General features: G+C 24.9%; 2 protein-coding genes and 1 non-coding gene across 3 annotated transcripts in view; 1 reads left to right on the forward strand and 2 right to left on the reverse strand.

Annotated features, from left to right (window-relative positions):
• Positions 1-14259, reverse strand: part of LOC117177877 (TBC1 domain family member 23) — a 156814-nt gene that overhangs the window by 18304 nt on the left and 124251 nt on the right. The window lies entirely within an intron of this gene.
• Positions 207-299, reverse strand: Trnay-gua. The gene is made up of 2 exons: positions 263-299; positions 207-242 (listed from the first exon to the last, which is right to left on the reverse strand). It is a non-coding gene; the product is annotated as a tRNA-Tyr (tRNA).
• The window catches only part of LOC117179077 (follistatin-related protein 5-like), a 64104-nt gene continuing 58030 nt past the window's right edge, over positions 8186-14259 (forward strand). Inside the window, exon 1 of the mRNA XM_033370718.1 lies at positions 8186-8261. Coding sequence (XP_033226609.1) covers positions 8186-8261 — 76 coding nt within the window. The remainder of the gene's footprint in view (positions 8262-14259) is intronic.

Here is a 14259-nt window from a genome sequence, read left to right on the forward strand (position 1 = left end):
TTTTTAACTACAGAATTGCGTGAGAGTTTTTTCGTAAGATAAAAAAATATATTCCAAATTTTTCAGGCACTATCTATAGTTGAAATTTTGTCTCAAATCAGAACTATCGGAAAGTATCGGAAATTATTTTTAAAACTATAATTAAACTTATTAACTAATGGAAAATATCATTTTAGTAAAATAATTTCAAATAGAAAAAAATATTTTCCTTCGAGCCGGATTTGAACCAGCGACCTATGGATGTCCACTTTTTAAATTCCCACTACAGTCCACCGCTCTACCAACTGAGCTATCGAAGGCTGTTGTTATTAATTTTCAATTTTTTCAACTGCTTAAAAGTTTAATCCAGAATGACCTAATTTTTTGTAAATTCCTTTCACTTATCTTAATTCACATTCATTTCTCATGAAAAAATATAAAATATTGAATAATCGTTCGAATATTTATCAACGAATTAATTAAAAATAAATTTCTTTAATTAACAATAATATATTCTTCAAGAAGAAATGAATTAATCAATATGGGTGATTATGTTTGATTATGATAAGAAATTATCTAATAAAGGGAAGAATTTTCAATTTTCATCCACTGATTTGATCAGTAAAAAAAATTTAGAAATCTTTTTTTTCTTGCCTGTTTATAGTTTCTTTTAATTAGCCATATCTTGCTTTTTAAACTTTTTTCATTTGCTTCTTATCGTAACCTTATTTACTTCCAAGCGACCGCTAATTAGTATCAGAAAAGACCACCTTATCTTTTTTTCTTACTCTCGCTTTGATAAGAGTATAACAGTTTTTAGAGAATTTTTTTATATTGATTTGTCTTCTAAAAATAGACGACCACTTCTTTTCCTAAAACACTATTTTAATATGAAGGTGTTAGTGACTTTAAAAAAAAAAGTTAATCACTTTTCTTTCATTTACTTTAACCATGGGTTAACCACTATTGAATTTAGGTCTATACCTATTTCTGGATTTTCTGAAATCATCTTTCACATTTTTGGGTTTCTTTAAAAACTTTTAACAAATTTTAATAAATTTTTATAATTTGAGGGGATTTGAAATGATTCTGAATATTTGAGAACAGGATTTGAAATATGTTAGGATATTTTTAAATGATTTCAATCTTTTTCAATCTCCTCTTCTTTATCTCGTCCTATCCGGCGTCCATTCATGGCTATCTTTTTATATTTCTTTGTTAATCTGAATTCACTTATATCTTTTTCAATTCCATTTTCTCTATCTCATCCCATCCAACACTTAACTTTGCAATCTTTTAGAATTTCTCCTATCCGACGTCTATCCATGGCTATCTTTTCCTATTTCTTTGTTAATCTGAATTCACCTCTATCTTTTTCAATTTCTTTTTCTCTATCTCATCCCATCCAACACTTAACTTTGCAATCTTTTAGAATTTCTCCGGAAATCTAAATTTCCTTATCTGTCCATGTTAATATTTTTCTATCTCTCTGTTATTGTAAAATTGCGGTCTATTTTTGGCAATCTCCTCATCTTTATTTCATGCTATTGTTTGTCTACCCACGTCAATATTTTGCTATCTCTTTGACAATCTTAATTTAAGTCTATCTTTTCCAATACCCTGTTCTCCATCTTATCGTATCTTACATGTATCAATATTTATATTTTTCTATCTCTCTGTCAATCTAAATTCCCGACTATCTTTTTCGATCTCTTCTTGATCTCATGCTATCCTTTTTCTATACACGTTAATATTTTTCAATATCTCTGCCAATCGAAATTTTTATCAATCTTCTTTAATATCCTCAATCCAATGCTTTCTTTTTACATTTCTCTGTTAACATGAATTCCCGTCCGTCCATATTTTTCAATCTCCTCTTTTTCATATCATCCTATCCTTTTTCTACACACGTTAATATTCTTCTATCTCTTTTTCAAGCTGAATTCATGTCTATCTTTTTGGATCCCATCTTCTCTATCTCATCCCATCCAAAAATTACCTTTGTCAATCTTTTAGAATTTCTTTGTCGATCTAAATTTCCTTTATCTATCCACGTCATTATTTTTCAATATCTCTGTTAATCTAAAATTGCAATCTGTCTTCTTCAATCTCCTCTTCTTTATCTCATGCTATTATCGTATTGTACATCTATCAAAATTGTTTTTTTTTCTATTAAGTAAATATAAATTCAAGTCTATCTTTTTCAATTCCCTTTGATCTATCTCATCTTATCCCTTATCTTTTGACGTCAGTCTTTTACTATCTATTTATCAATCTAAGTTTTCATTTTTTTAAACGCCTCTTTACTATGTATCTTAAACTATCCGTTATCTACCCGCATCCATATTTTTCAACCTCTTAGTCAATCCAAATTCCCATTTATCTTTTTAAATCTCATCTTCTCTATGTCCTCTAATGCTTTATCTATTCACTTCAATATTTTCCTATCATTCTGTGAATCTAAAATTGCAGTTTATAATCTTCAATCTCCTCTTCTTTATCACATCCTATCCTACGTCTAGCTATGACTTTCTTTTTTTATTTCTGTAAATATAAATTCTCGTCTATCTTTTTCAGTCTCCTCTTCTCTATCACGTCCTATCCTTCATCTGACCACGTCAACCTTTTGCACTTTTTCTGTTAATCTAAATTGATAATTAAGTTTTCTATTTCAAATTTTTGTCTATATTTTTCAACAGCCTGTTTTATCTATATTCCTATCCATTTTCTATCCACCCCCACATTTGTTTACCTTTCTGTTAATCTAAATTACGGTCCATAGTTTTCAATATCCTCTTTTCTATGTCATCCAAACCTTTATCTATCCATGTTAATTTAAATTTTCGTCTATCTTTTCAATTTTCACTTCTTTATCTCATGCTATCCTTTGTCTACCCTCGCCAATATTTGTTTATCTCTTTTTCAATCTAAACTCAAGTCTATCTTTTTCAATCCCCTCTGCTCTATCTCATCCTATCTGTTATTTTATGCGCGTCAATCTATGTTAATCTAATTTTCCGCCTGTCTTTTCCATCTCCCCTTTTCTATCTTGTTCTATCATTTATCTCTTCACTTCATCATTTTTTTATCTCTCTATCAATCTAAATTCCTATCTATTTTTGTTTAATCTCCTCTCCTCTATGTCAATGCATCCTGAATCTACTGATATCTATCATTTTCTATATTTTAGTTCATCTAAGTTTCCGTTTATCTTTTTCAATAACCTCTTCTTTATCCCATCCTGCCTTTGTCAATATAAATTCAAGTCTATCTTTTTTAATATTCTCTTCTTCTCTATCGGGCCCTAACCTTCATCTATCCATGTCAATCTTTTATAATCTCTATGGCAATCTCATTTTTCTTCCACCTTTTTTAATACCCTCTTTTTTATCTTTCCCTATCTCTCATCTATCTACGTCAACCTATTTCTATCTCTCTATCAATCTAGATTCCATTTTAACTTTCTTAATCTCTTTTTAATCTTTCTTAACGATAATCTCTTTTATCCTTTGTCTATCCACGTCAAGCTTTTTATGCGTCTTTCTTAATATAAATTCGCGTCTATCTTTTTCAATTCCCTCTTCTCTATCTCATCCTCTATCTTAATCTAACTTTCCCTCTATCTTTTTTAACGCCCTCGTCTATCTTTTTCAATCTCCTCTTCTATATTTCATCCTATACTACATATATCAATGTCTATCATTTTCTATCTCCTTATCAATCTAAATGTGTGTCAATCTTCTTCAATCCTCTCTTATCAATCTTATCCTATCCTTTATTTATCAACCTCAACCTGGAGGTTTTGCCGCTAGGTGGCAAAACGTAAAATGAATTAATAACTAATTAATTAATTAAAATTAATAACATTATTATTTTTAATAAATTCTCCAACCGTTGGATGGATTCCCGAAGTTTATGGGACAGACAATTTTACGAGTGCTTAATCGTGGAATATAAAAAGTAGACAAAGATTCAAATTTGTATTTAAAAAGTAGAATAAAGTTAGGAAGAGTCCATAGACACAAAAGGTAGAGAAAAAGATAAAAAATTACTGAGATGTGGGATAGAAAAAGATATCGTTTTAGGGATGCAATGTGACCCATCGAAAGAGATACATTCCTTTTTTTCTATTCCTCAATTTCTATCTTCTTAAATCTTTTAACTTCAAGCAGCGTTGTTTATCTATTTCTGTACTGCCACCCTTTTTGTGACATTCTGGTACCATTTGGGACTGATTTTAATATATAATTAAAATAAACATTTACCATTGTTGAAAATTTGATTTTCATTAGTCCCTAATTAGGGACAAAAGAAGTTCAATTATTAATAATCAACCATGTTATTTAAAAATAAAATTACATTTTTAATTTCAAGTGAATTTTTATATTTTAAGGAAATTAGAAAGTGGAATATAAGTAGTTGGAGAGGCATTAGCCGTAGTGAAGGTGGAAGATAATTAATAACTAATCTAATTTTCCTGAGACTGTAATTATTAGCAATTAGGCAAGCTATATGCTATCAGAAGCAGAAGGATTGGCAAGAACATCGACGAGAGTGGTGCTTTGACATGGCAACGGAGGCGGAGGACCAAGTTTAAATCAAATTCCCATTTTCACACTAGACCGAATTACTCTTTCACATTTCACTGCCTAAAAGCTTTGGCGTGTTGAGATATCTACTAATTTAATTATAAATTTGCACTAAAATAGAATACTTCAATTTTTTATTCGTAATAAGAGACTCGCTTTTTCAGAATTATTAAATACTAGCAATAAATTTCACATCCCGGGGTTTTTGTTTCCTGAAATTCAAAAAATGAATCATTCAAAAATCCATTATAACAATTGTTGAAATATTAAAAGTTCAAAAATTTGTTTGAAATGAATTCAATAATATTATCTAACTAGAATCACCAGTGGCGTGTAAAATGTTAAACAAGAACTGTAATAGTTGATATTTCAATTCAAAATTATTTTTAATAAAAATAAGAAACAGTTAAATGCAATTAAACAAGAAATTTTTTTAGAAAAATAGTTGAATCCTCAACGAAAAAATATTAATTTCCAATCAACTGTATTTTTAACCACAAAATATTCAATATTGTCTGAAGCAAAAATTCTACCAAAGAATTTTATTTTCTAACCCGAAAATATTAACTTTAAACGAAAATTTAATTTTCAACCAAAAAAGATGAAAATCTTCCAAAACAAAAAATTAATTTTTGAACAGCAGTCCATCTTTTAATTAATAAACGAACTAGTTGAACTTTCAAGAAAAAAGGTGATTTCAGAACGAAAAATGTAATAGCTGATATTTTAATTCAACAAAACTTTAATTTCAATTAAAAAACAATTTAATTTGTCGAAAAAAATACACAAAAATAACATACTTTCAAACAGAGTAATTAAATTTTCAACCGACCAGTAAAATTTTCATCTGAAAATAATATAATTTTAACCAAAGATCGAATAGTGACATTTGAAATTAAAAAAAAAACAATTTTAAAAGAAACTTCAACAAAATAGTTAAATTTCCAACGAAGATTTACAACCTTCAACTGCAACGAAGAAGAATTCTCTGAAATAAATGACAAATTTTAAACAAAATATATGAATTTTCTACTAAAAAAAATCAATTTTCAATCCAAAAAGTATTAGTTAAATTTTTAATTAACAGAATAATTTTGAATAAAAAAAGGTGAATTTACAACAAAATATTAAAAAATTAACCAAAGTAAAATTATTTCTAACTAAAAGAAGACGAATTTTCAAGAAAATGATCAATTTTCAACAACAAAAATTCATTAATTCTGAAACAAAAATAGAAATTTCGTTTGGCAATATATTAAGATCCTCAACTTAACACAAATAAGTTGAATTTTCAACCAAAAAAGTTTTTTCAGTCAAGAAAGTAAAAAAATCAGATAAATTATAACGTGGTAGGGAAAATAATTTTTAATACAAAATACAAATTTCGAATATTTATTTACTTTTAAGTTGCTTTGTTGATTTAAATTTTTTAATTTTGCTTTAAGGTTATATAAATTTTGCTTTTCTAGGTATCTGGGAAAAATTAAAGTAGTTTAGAAGGTCTTTTAAAATATCTTTTAAAATGATTAACATTATTCCTGAAATTGTCTTAAAATTTTCCGGATTTATTTTTGACAATTTTGACAAAAATGTGTACTGTTTTAAAATATTTTCAAAAATTCCATTCAAATTTTTTTTTAAATTTTTTGTGTATTCTTCTTAATCTTATGACAATTGTTTTAATATTTTGAAACTTATCCAATCTTTTTAAATATTCAAGATTTTATTTTTAAAAACTCAAGATTCTACATTTTGTTTTAAATAGTTTGAAATCTTTTGAAATATTGCATTATTTTGCAAATTTACAAACATTTTTGATATATTTTTAGTTGATTCTAATTTTTCCTAAAATGTTTAAACATTCTGCAAAATTAAAAAAATGCCTTCAAATCTTCGAGATTCTATTTTAAAAATTTTGTAAATCTTTCAGAATATTTGATAATTTTTTAGAATATTCTGCTAAAATAAATATTGTAAAATAAAATTTTATTTCAAATTTTCTCAGAAATCTTAGGAATATTTTTTATTCTCCAAAAATGAAATTCATTTTTCGAAACTAAAAATCAATTAAATTTTTGCCTAGAATCTTAAAACATATATATGTTTATAATTTTAAAAACATTCAAAATCCTTAAAAATAACTTTTAACTTAAAAATATTTTAACCAATTTAAAAGCACATGTATACTTTTAAAGGCTTGTTAAAAAAATTTAGAAGCTTTCTTAAGGAAGAGTCTTAAAAAAATGAACCAAAATTCTTAAGAATTATTGAAAATTTTTAAATGATTTTTTATTTTAGAAAATATATTTTAAGGAAATTTTTGAAAACAGTTCAAAATATACCAGAAGATTTTTAAAAAATGGTCAAAAAGGAATCTGGAGGATTTTCAGACAATTTATGTAATCTTTCAGAATTTTTTTTAATTTTTAGGAAAAATTTTAAATATTTTAAAAGATATTTAAATTTTTCAGTTTCAAAGATAATTGAAAATTTGAAAACAAAATTTGAAAACTTAAAACAAAATGTTTATTTTTTAAGATTAGGAAATAAATTTTGAAGTTTCTTAAATATTTTGGAATATTTCAAAATAATAAATAAAACTTCTGAAAAAATTAGGCATAACTGAGAACATTCAAAGTGATTCGTCGTTTCAAAAAATTAATTTTAAGAGAATATTTGAAAAAATTTTAAAACGTCACAAAATATATCCAAAATTTTTGAAAAGGAAATTTTAATCGATAAAAAGACCTAAATATCGCTTAAACTGACCTAAATTTATACCACAATTTTGTAAAAACAAAAAAGTCTTAAAAGTTTGTTTGATACTTTTTCTACGTATTAGAAATCTTTTAAAAAATCTTTTTGAATTTTCACAAATTATGAATACAATTTTAGCAATACGAGAATTAACTCGAAGATTATTACAATTAATTTAATTATTAGTTGTACATCATATTCATTATTTTATAAAATAGAACTACTGTAATAAAGTCAGTGACTCGGGTATGCTAGACGCTTTTGGCTTCATGGTAGAAAGTCAGAGTTCGATTCCTGAGCCACTATTGGATTTTTTACCTATTTGAACTGAATTCCTAGTGGTTCTCCCATTCAGAAACTTAGGTTTAAGCCATGATGCAGTTCTAGTTTTTAAATTTGCACAAATGAAAACAAAAATTCAGGAATTTGAAGGTAATTATTGATGTAAATTAGTTATCAGTTGTCAATCCTATTTCTTTTTCTACAAAATAAAGTTAATAAAAAAAAGTTACTATTTCTTGTTTGCTAAACGCTTTTGGCTTCACGGTAGGAAGTCGGGGTTCGATTCCTGAGCCCTTACTACATTTTTTATCTACTTCCACTGAATTCCTAGTGGTTTTCCTTCAAATACTTGACTCTAACTTTTTTCAGAAGTCCTGAACAGATTATGAATAAAGAGAAGGACCCAAGTGGATCTTATAAATCCTATTAACGAGAGAGAAATTAAAAAGAACGGGATTTAAAGTTTAGGGAATAAAAAATAAAAAAGTATGGCTGAAAGGTAGAAATGCTAAAGACAGGAGAGGAGAGGCAGTTGAGCAGTTGAGTTGGGAGGTCAACCATCAACGTTTGGCTTGGACATGAATGAAATTGGTGCGAAACTAGTTAAGCCGAGTCCATGCATGATTCTGGCCTTTACTGACATGCCAGTTGCCAGTTACCTATATTTTGCATTCTGGCAAACTACACCGTGACCGTCCGATTCCAGCTATCGCACTCTCGACTACTAACTATTAGTTCTATATAGAGACACACGAGCGTGTGATTTCGATTTGTAATGGAAATTGGTCCATGATGACTTTGACAAAGTTTAGTGAATAATCGTAGATTATAGTCTGAAACCCCTTCCATTAATCCGACAACGTACAACGAGGAAACACTTTTTAAAAGCGAATCGTTTTGAATTTTTCTCTTTTATTTCAAACTCCTCTTTCCAATATTAAATTACTTTTTGAATTGAAAGATATATTCAATATAGAATTATAATCTTCGAATAAAAATGGTTGCGAAAAAAAAGAACGCCTTTTGAATCCGCGGAGAATCGAACTCAGGACCTTTGACTTGAATCCCAGCGCAGTTGAATCCGAGCGTGTATTGCTTTTTACTTTGAGAGGGAAAATAATTTTTGTTACAAAATAAAATCTTCGAATAACTATTTATTTTTTAAGGAAATTAGTTTCCAAGGTAATATAAGTATAATTTTCCTACGATTTTTGAAGATTTCAGGTATGTCAAATCCAAATTTTAACAAAAAAAAGTTTGTTTTCAGCTAAAGATTTACATTTGTAACCAAAAAAGATTATATGCTAACAAAAAATGTAATGCATAATTGAGATTTCAGCCAATTTCCAAGAAAATAATTGAATTCTTAACCAAAAAAAGATAAACTTTCAACTAGTTGCAGTTTTAAACAAAAAATATGTAATTTTGAACAACAGATATTAATTTTTTAACGTTTATTGCATCATGCATAATTAATAATGCATAATAATATAAAATAAAGGAAATAGATAGAATAATAAAAATAAAAATTAATAGAAAATTATACATAATTAATTATTAATATTTAATCCAAAAAAATATTTTAATTTTTAATAAAAAAAAACAGCTAAAATCATTCAAAAAAGGTCCATTTTTAACAAACATAAATTGAATCTTTAATGCAAAACAACATATAACTTGCAATCTGTTGTATTTTTAAAACAAAAAATATTTTTACCAAAATAAAAAATTTTCACAAAATTAATAAATTTCTTAACCAAAATATTAATTTTCAATAAAAGAAGTTAAATTTTAACCAAATAATTGAGTTTTCAACCAAAAAAATATATTAATTTTTATTCAAAAACTATTGAACTTCTCCAAAATTTTCAACAAAGTAATTAAATCAACACAAAAAAATTAATTTTGGAACCATTTACATTTTTTTAAATATGAAATTTTTGCTAAAAGAAATTAATATTTATATTCTCACTTTTTAACCAGATAATATAAATTTTCAACGTAAAAAGTTATTTTTGAACAAGATAGTTCACTTTTTGATAAAAAAGATTAATTTTCAAGAAAAAATTATATGCATAATTTATATTTCAACCAAAAAATACTTTATTTTAAATAAAAAATAGCAAAATTGATTTTTAAAAAATTCAAAAAAAATCGAATCCTCAAAAAAAAGATCAATTTTTAGCCATTCGCATTTATAACCAAAAAAGATAAAATTTTCTATAATATAGGTAATTTTTTAATCCAAAATATAAATCTTTAACCAAGGAATTTATTTTGAACCAAATATCTGATTTTGCATCTAAATTGATGAATTTTCCATCAAGAAGACTCATTTTCCTGAAAGGGACGAAATTTCAAATACAAAAGTGACATTTCTTCATTTCAAACTTAATATCAAACTTCATTTAAAACAAATTAATTTTCAACAAAAAGATAAAATTCCTACCAAAAGAAATGATTTGTCAAACATCTTTTAAGCTAGCTCGAATGATTTCTAAAGTTTTGGAAAAAGTCTTAATTTTTTTTACATTTTTAGAAATTTTCTAAACTTTCGTTTTAATTTTCTTAAAAGATGAATTTATAAAATTAACAAATCATTAAAATTTTCCCATGATTTTTAAAATAAGTTTTTTATTTTCTCGAAACCTTCAAAATTCTTAAAAATCTATGCATTTCTTTTAAATCTTCAAAAAGCTAGATTTTCGTTTAAATTGATTAAAATCGTTTTAAATTAAAAATTATTTTTAAATATTTTCAAAACTTATATTAAACTTACTTGAATTTTTCTAAATGTTTACAGTCATGCAAAATGGCAAATTTTAGCTCTATAAACTTTTACATTCTTTTTCTAAATTTTAGTAAATCATCAAAAATGGTTTAAAATATTTTTCAATTTTCTCTTAGCATTGATGTTCCGAACAAAAATCATTTGAAATTTTCCCAGAAATCTAAAAAAATTCTTATTTTCTCACAGTCTATCCAAATATTAAAAATTCTTTTTTCAAATCTTCCAAGATTTACATTTAGTTACAATATTTTTTAAATCTTCCCTAGATTTAATTTATTACCGAAAATAACAATTTCTTATCTAAATTAAAAGAAAACTATTTTAAAATCTTCCAGGTAATTACTCTTTTAAAACAAAAACCTAAATGATTTTTCTTTTACCAGAAATCTTATTGTATATCCTTAAATGCGAATCTGTTTGAACTTCCTCTCTTTTTACCTTTTAATTATCAAAGAAAATTTTAGAATAACAGATTCAATTAAATTTTCTGTGAACAAAAGGAACGCTTCTCAACTCCGCTGTGATTCGAACCCACGACCATTGCTCAAATTTAATTCAAACTTGTTTTCATCATTTGAAGAATTAACGTACCTATTAATTAAAATAGGGGTTTTATTTTTAAGAGACAAAATTAAAGGAAAAGAGTATTTCTAGTTTATTCAAATAGATTCATATTATTTAAAGTTTATTCGACAATTATCAGATTTTTCAAATCAACTGACTAATATTGACTCTCGAAACGTGTCTGCAATATTTGTTATTAATTAATTATAGAGATATCTCTTGCTATTCAGGTCCTTTTATATTAGTCAATATTAGCATAAATTAGAATCAGTCTCTAATTAAAGCAATGAATCATAAACGTTCTACTTGGACTTGACCAATATGTAATATCTCTAGGTAAAATGATATGCTCGAAATAATAATTAATACGCTTTTGTATATTACTAATAAAATAAATGATCAAATAAATATTCGTTTAAAATAAAAAAAAATTAATAAATCATCGCTGTATATTAAAAGTTTTAAAATTTTTATGAAGTTTGGAAATTTTTTTAGAAATAGTTCATAAAAAGAGCTAGATTTTTGAGTAAGGCATAGCATGAAATACAAGTAAAAATATAGATTTTTTTGGTGTTAAGCACCATACAAGTAATAAAAATAAAAAAGTTTTCATTTTACAGTAAAACTATGCAAAACACGAAATACACTACGAAAGAAAAGAGATCAAATTTATTCAATAAAAAACGAGCTACAAAATTGTTATAAATTATTTTTTGATAAAATGCGTAGTTTTTGTTTTAATAGTAAAAATTAATTTTCAATCGTTTTTTAAATGGACGCTTAGATTTTGTATAACTGTAGAAAAATAATAATAATTTTTTTTTAATTTTAGAATAACGACAAGAGCTGCGGAAAATTAAAGGCTTTCGTAATTAATTATACTCATCAAAAATTTTTCATTAAAATTTTCAATAAGTTTCTGGTATTTTTTGGAAGCGTAATTTTCATCTAGTTATATTTTTCATAAAGAGTGTCTATTTTTTTCATAGCTTGTGTCGTTTGTCAAAAAATTCACATTTTTGTTTTTGTTGCTTTTTACGCATAAAACAAAAATGGCGCATTCTATAAAAAATAATTATTAAAAATTTGTAGCTATTTTTGGATAATCAAGTTTTGTCTCGTTTTTTCGTAGCTTGTGTCGTTAGTCAAAAATTTTTTATTTTTTTATTTTCAATGTTGTTTTTTACAACTAAAAACAAGAACTATGCGTCCTATCGAAAAGTGATGACAGACAGAAAAAAACCTTCGTAAAAATCACTTTTTCTGAATCAGGGGGTCTCAAAACGTGGAGATTTGATCAAAACCAACAAAGTTAAATTTTACGTAAAGCCAATACCTTCTCTTTAGGAAGAAAATGTAAAAAACTTTTCTCAAAATTAAAATTATACATTTTTCCAATTTTTTTATTTTTTATATACTTAATTTTTCTTTTCTAAAAATTGTTGTGTAAATTCTTTCTAGCATACGTTGAAAAAGGCTAGAAAATTGAAAATATTTTAAACGCTTTTTGTAAGACTTTATTTTATTAAATTGCAACTAATTCAAAATGATTTATATTTTGTAAACATTTTTTAATGGAATTTTAAATTCTAAATATAAATTATTCTAAATTTTACTAAATTATTAGATCAAACGAAATTACTGATTTAATTAGCGAAAGTTACTGATTGCATCATTTAAAATAAATTTATACAGATCCCTCGCAATTACTGATTCTATCAGTGGGCGTTAATTTATTTATTTCTTGAACATTCATTTTTTGATTAGAAATTTAACTATAATAATAAATTTTTTTTATAATAATTTATTATTTCAGTTAAAAATTTACCTATTTAGTATAAAACTTAACTATTTTATTCAAAACTATTTAAAAAAATTAATTTTGGTAATTGAAAATGAATTTTATGTTGATAAATTTATGTTGATATATTATTCAAGTTGAAAATCAACGTTTTTTATTTGAACATTCAACTTTTTGGTTGAAAATTTATGTCATTTCTGCACGATTAAAAATTCATTATTTTAAAAAATAAATCATCTTTTTAGTTGAAAACTTTTCTGTTTCGTTTAAAATTTAACTCTTTTGTTTAAAATTAATTTCTTGACAACCAATTTTTTAAGTTTAAAATTCAACTTTTTCTGTTAAAAATTAATTTTCTTGATAATAAATTATACTTTTTTGGTTACAAAATTAATTATTAGCTTACAGTTAAACTACTTTGATAAAAATTCAGTTTTTCTGTTAATAATTTATAAAAATTAAAAACTGATTTCAGTTGTTTATAATTTAACTATTACTTCGTTGAAAATGTGCTATTATTTTAGTTAAAAATTAATTTTGTAATTTAAAAATTTTAATTTTCGTTTGTTTTATATAAAATTGACTTTTTCAGTTGCAAATTCAACTACTTAGTCAAAGATTTATCTCTTTTAAGTTCAAAGTCTGTCTTTTTTGGAAGAGCATGAATGTTTCTGGCGGAAACTTTATTATTTAAGTAAGAAATTTATTTTTTGTTGAGAAAGAATTTTTTACTTAAAAATTGAACTTTTTTTCGAAAATTTATGTAATTTCATAAAAATTCTTTTTTTTGTGAAAAATTCATACTCTTGGCAAAAAAATTCAATAAAAATAATTAAACTACAGGGTTGAAAGTTAAATTGCTTTGTTACAAATTCATTTTTTGTTTGTTTATTATTAATAGATTCAGTTGAAAATTCATTTGTGTGGTAGGAAATTTAAATATTTTGTTTAAAATTAAAATTCTTTAATCATTTTTGTTTTTAGTTTAAAATTCCACTTTTTTCGTTTAAAATTTTTTTTTACTTCAACTACTTGGTTAAAGGTAAACTGCTTTGTTAAAAGTAAAGTTTTTTATTGTTAATAATTTATGATTTCAATCAAAAACTGATATTTTTAGTTGGTAATCTTTTTTGAAAATGTTTTGTTTTTTCTGGTAAAAAATTAATTTTTTGAATTGAAAATTTATCGGCTCTATTTTTCTTGCAAATTGATCGTTTTTAGTTAAAAAATTAACTATATGTTTAAAACATGTATGTATTTTGTTAAAAATTCGCCTTTATTGGTAGACAATAAAATTCTTTTCGTTGAAAATTCTTCTTTTTGCTTAAATTCAACTTTTTTCACTTAAAATAAAAATATTTTCGTTGAAGATTTATTATTTAAGTTCAAAATTCATCTTTGGTTAAAAATTTCATATGTTTTTTATGTTGAAAGTCAATTATGTAAATTGAAAATTGTACTATTTTTTTGGATAGAAATTGATTTCTTTTCTTTGC

This window comes from Belonocnema kinseyi, chromosome 8 (assembly GCF_010883055.1).
Source record: "Belonocnema kinseyi isolate 2016_QV_RU_SX_M_011 chromosome 8, B_treatae_v1, whole genome shotgun sequence".
Classification (NCBI taxonomy): Eukaryota; Metazoa; Arthropoda; class Insecta; order Hymenoptera; family Cynipidae; genus Belonocnema; species Belonocnema kinseyi.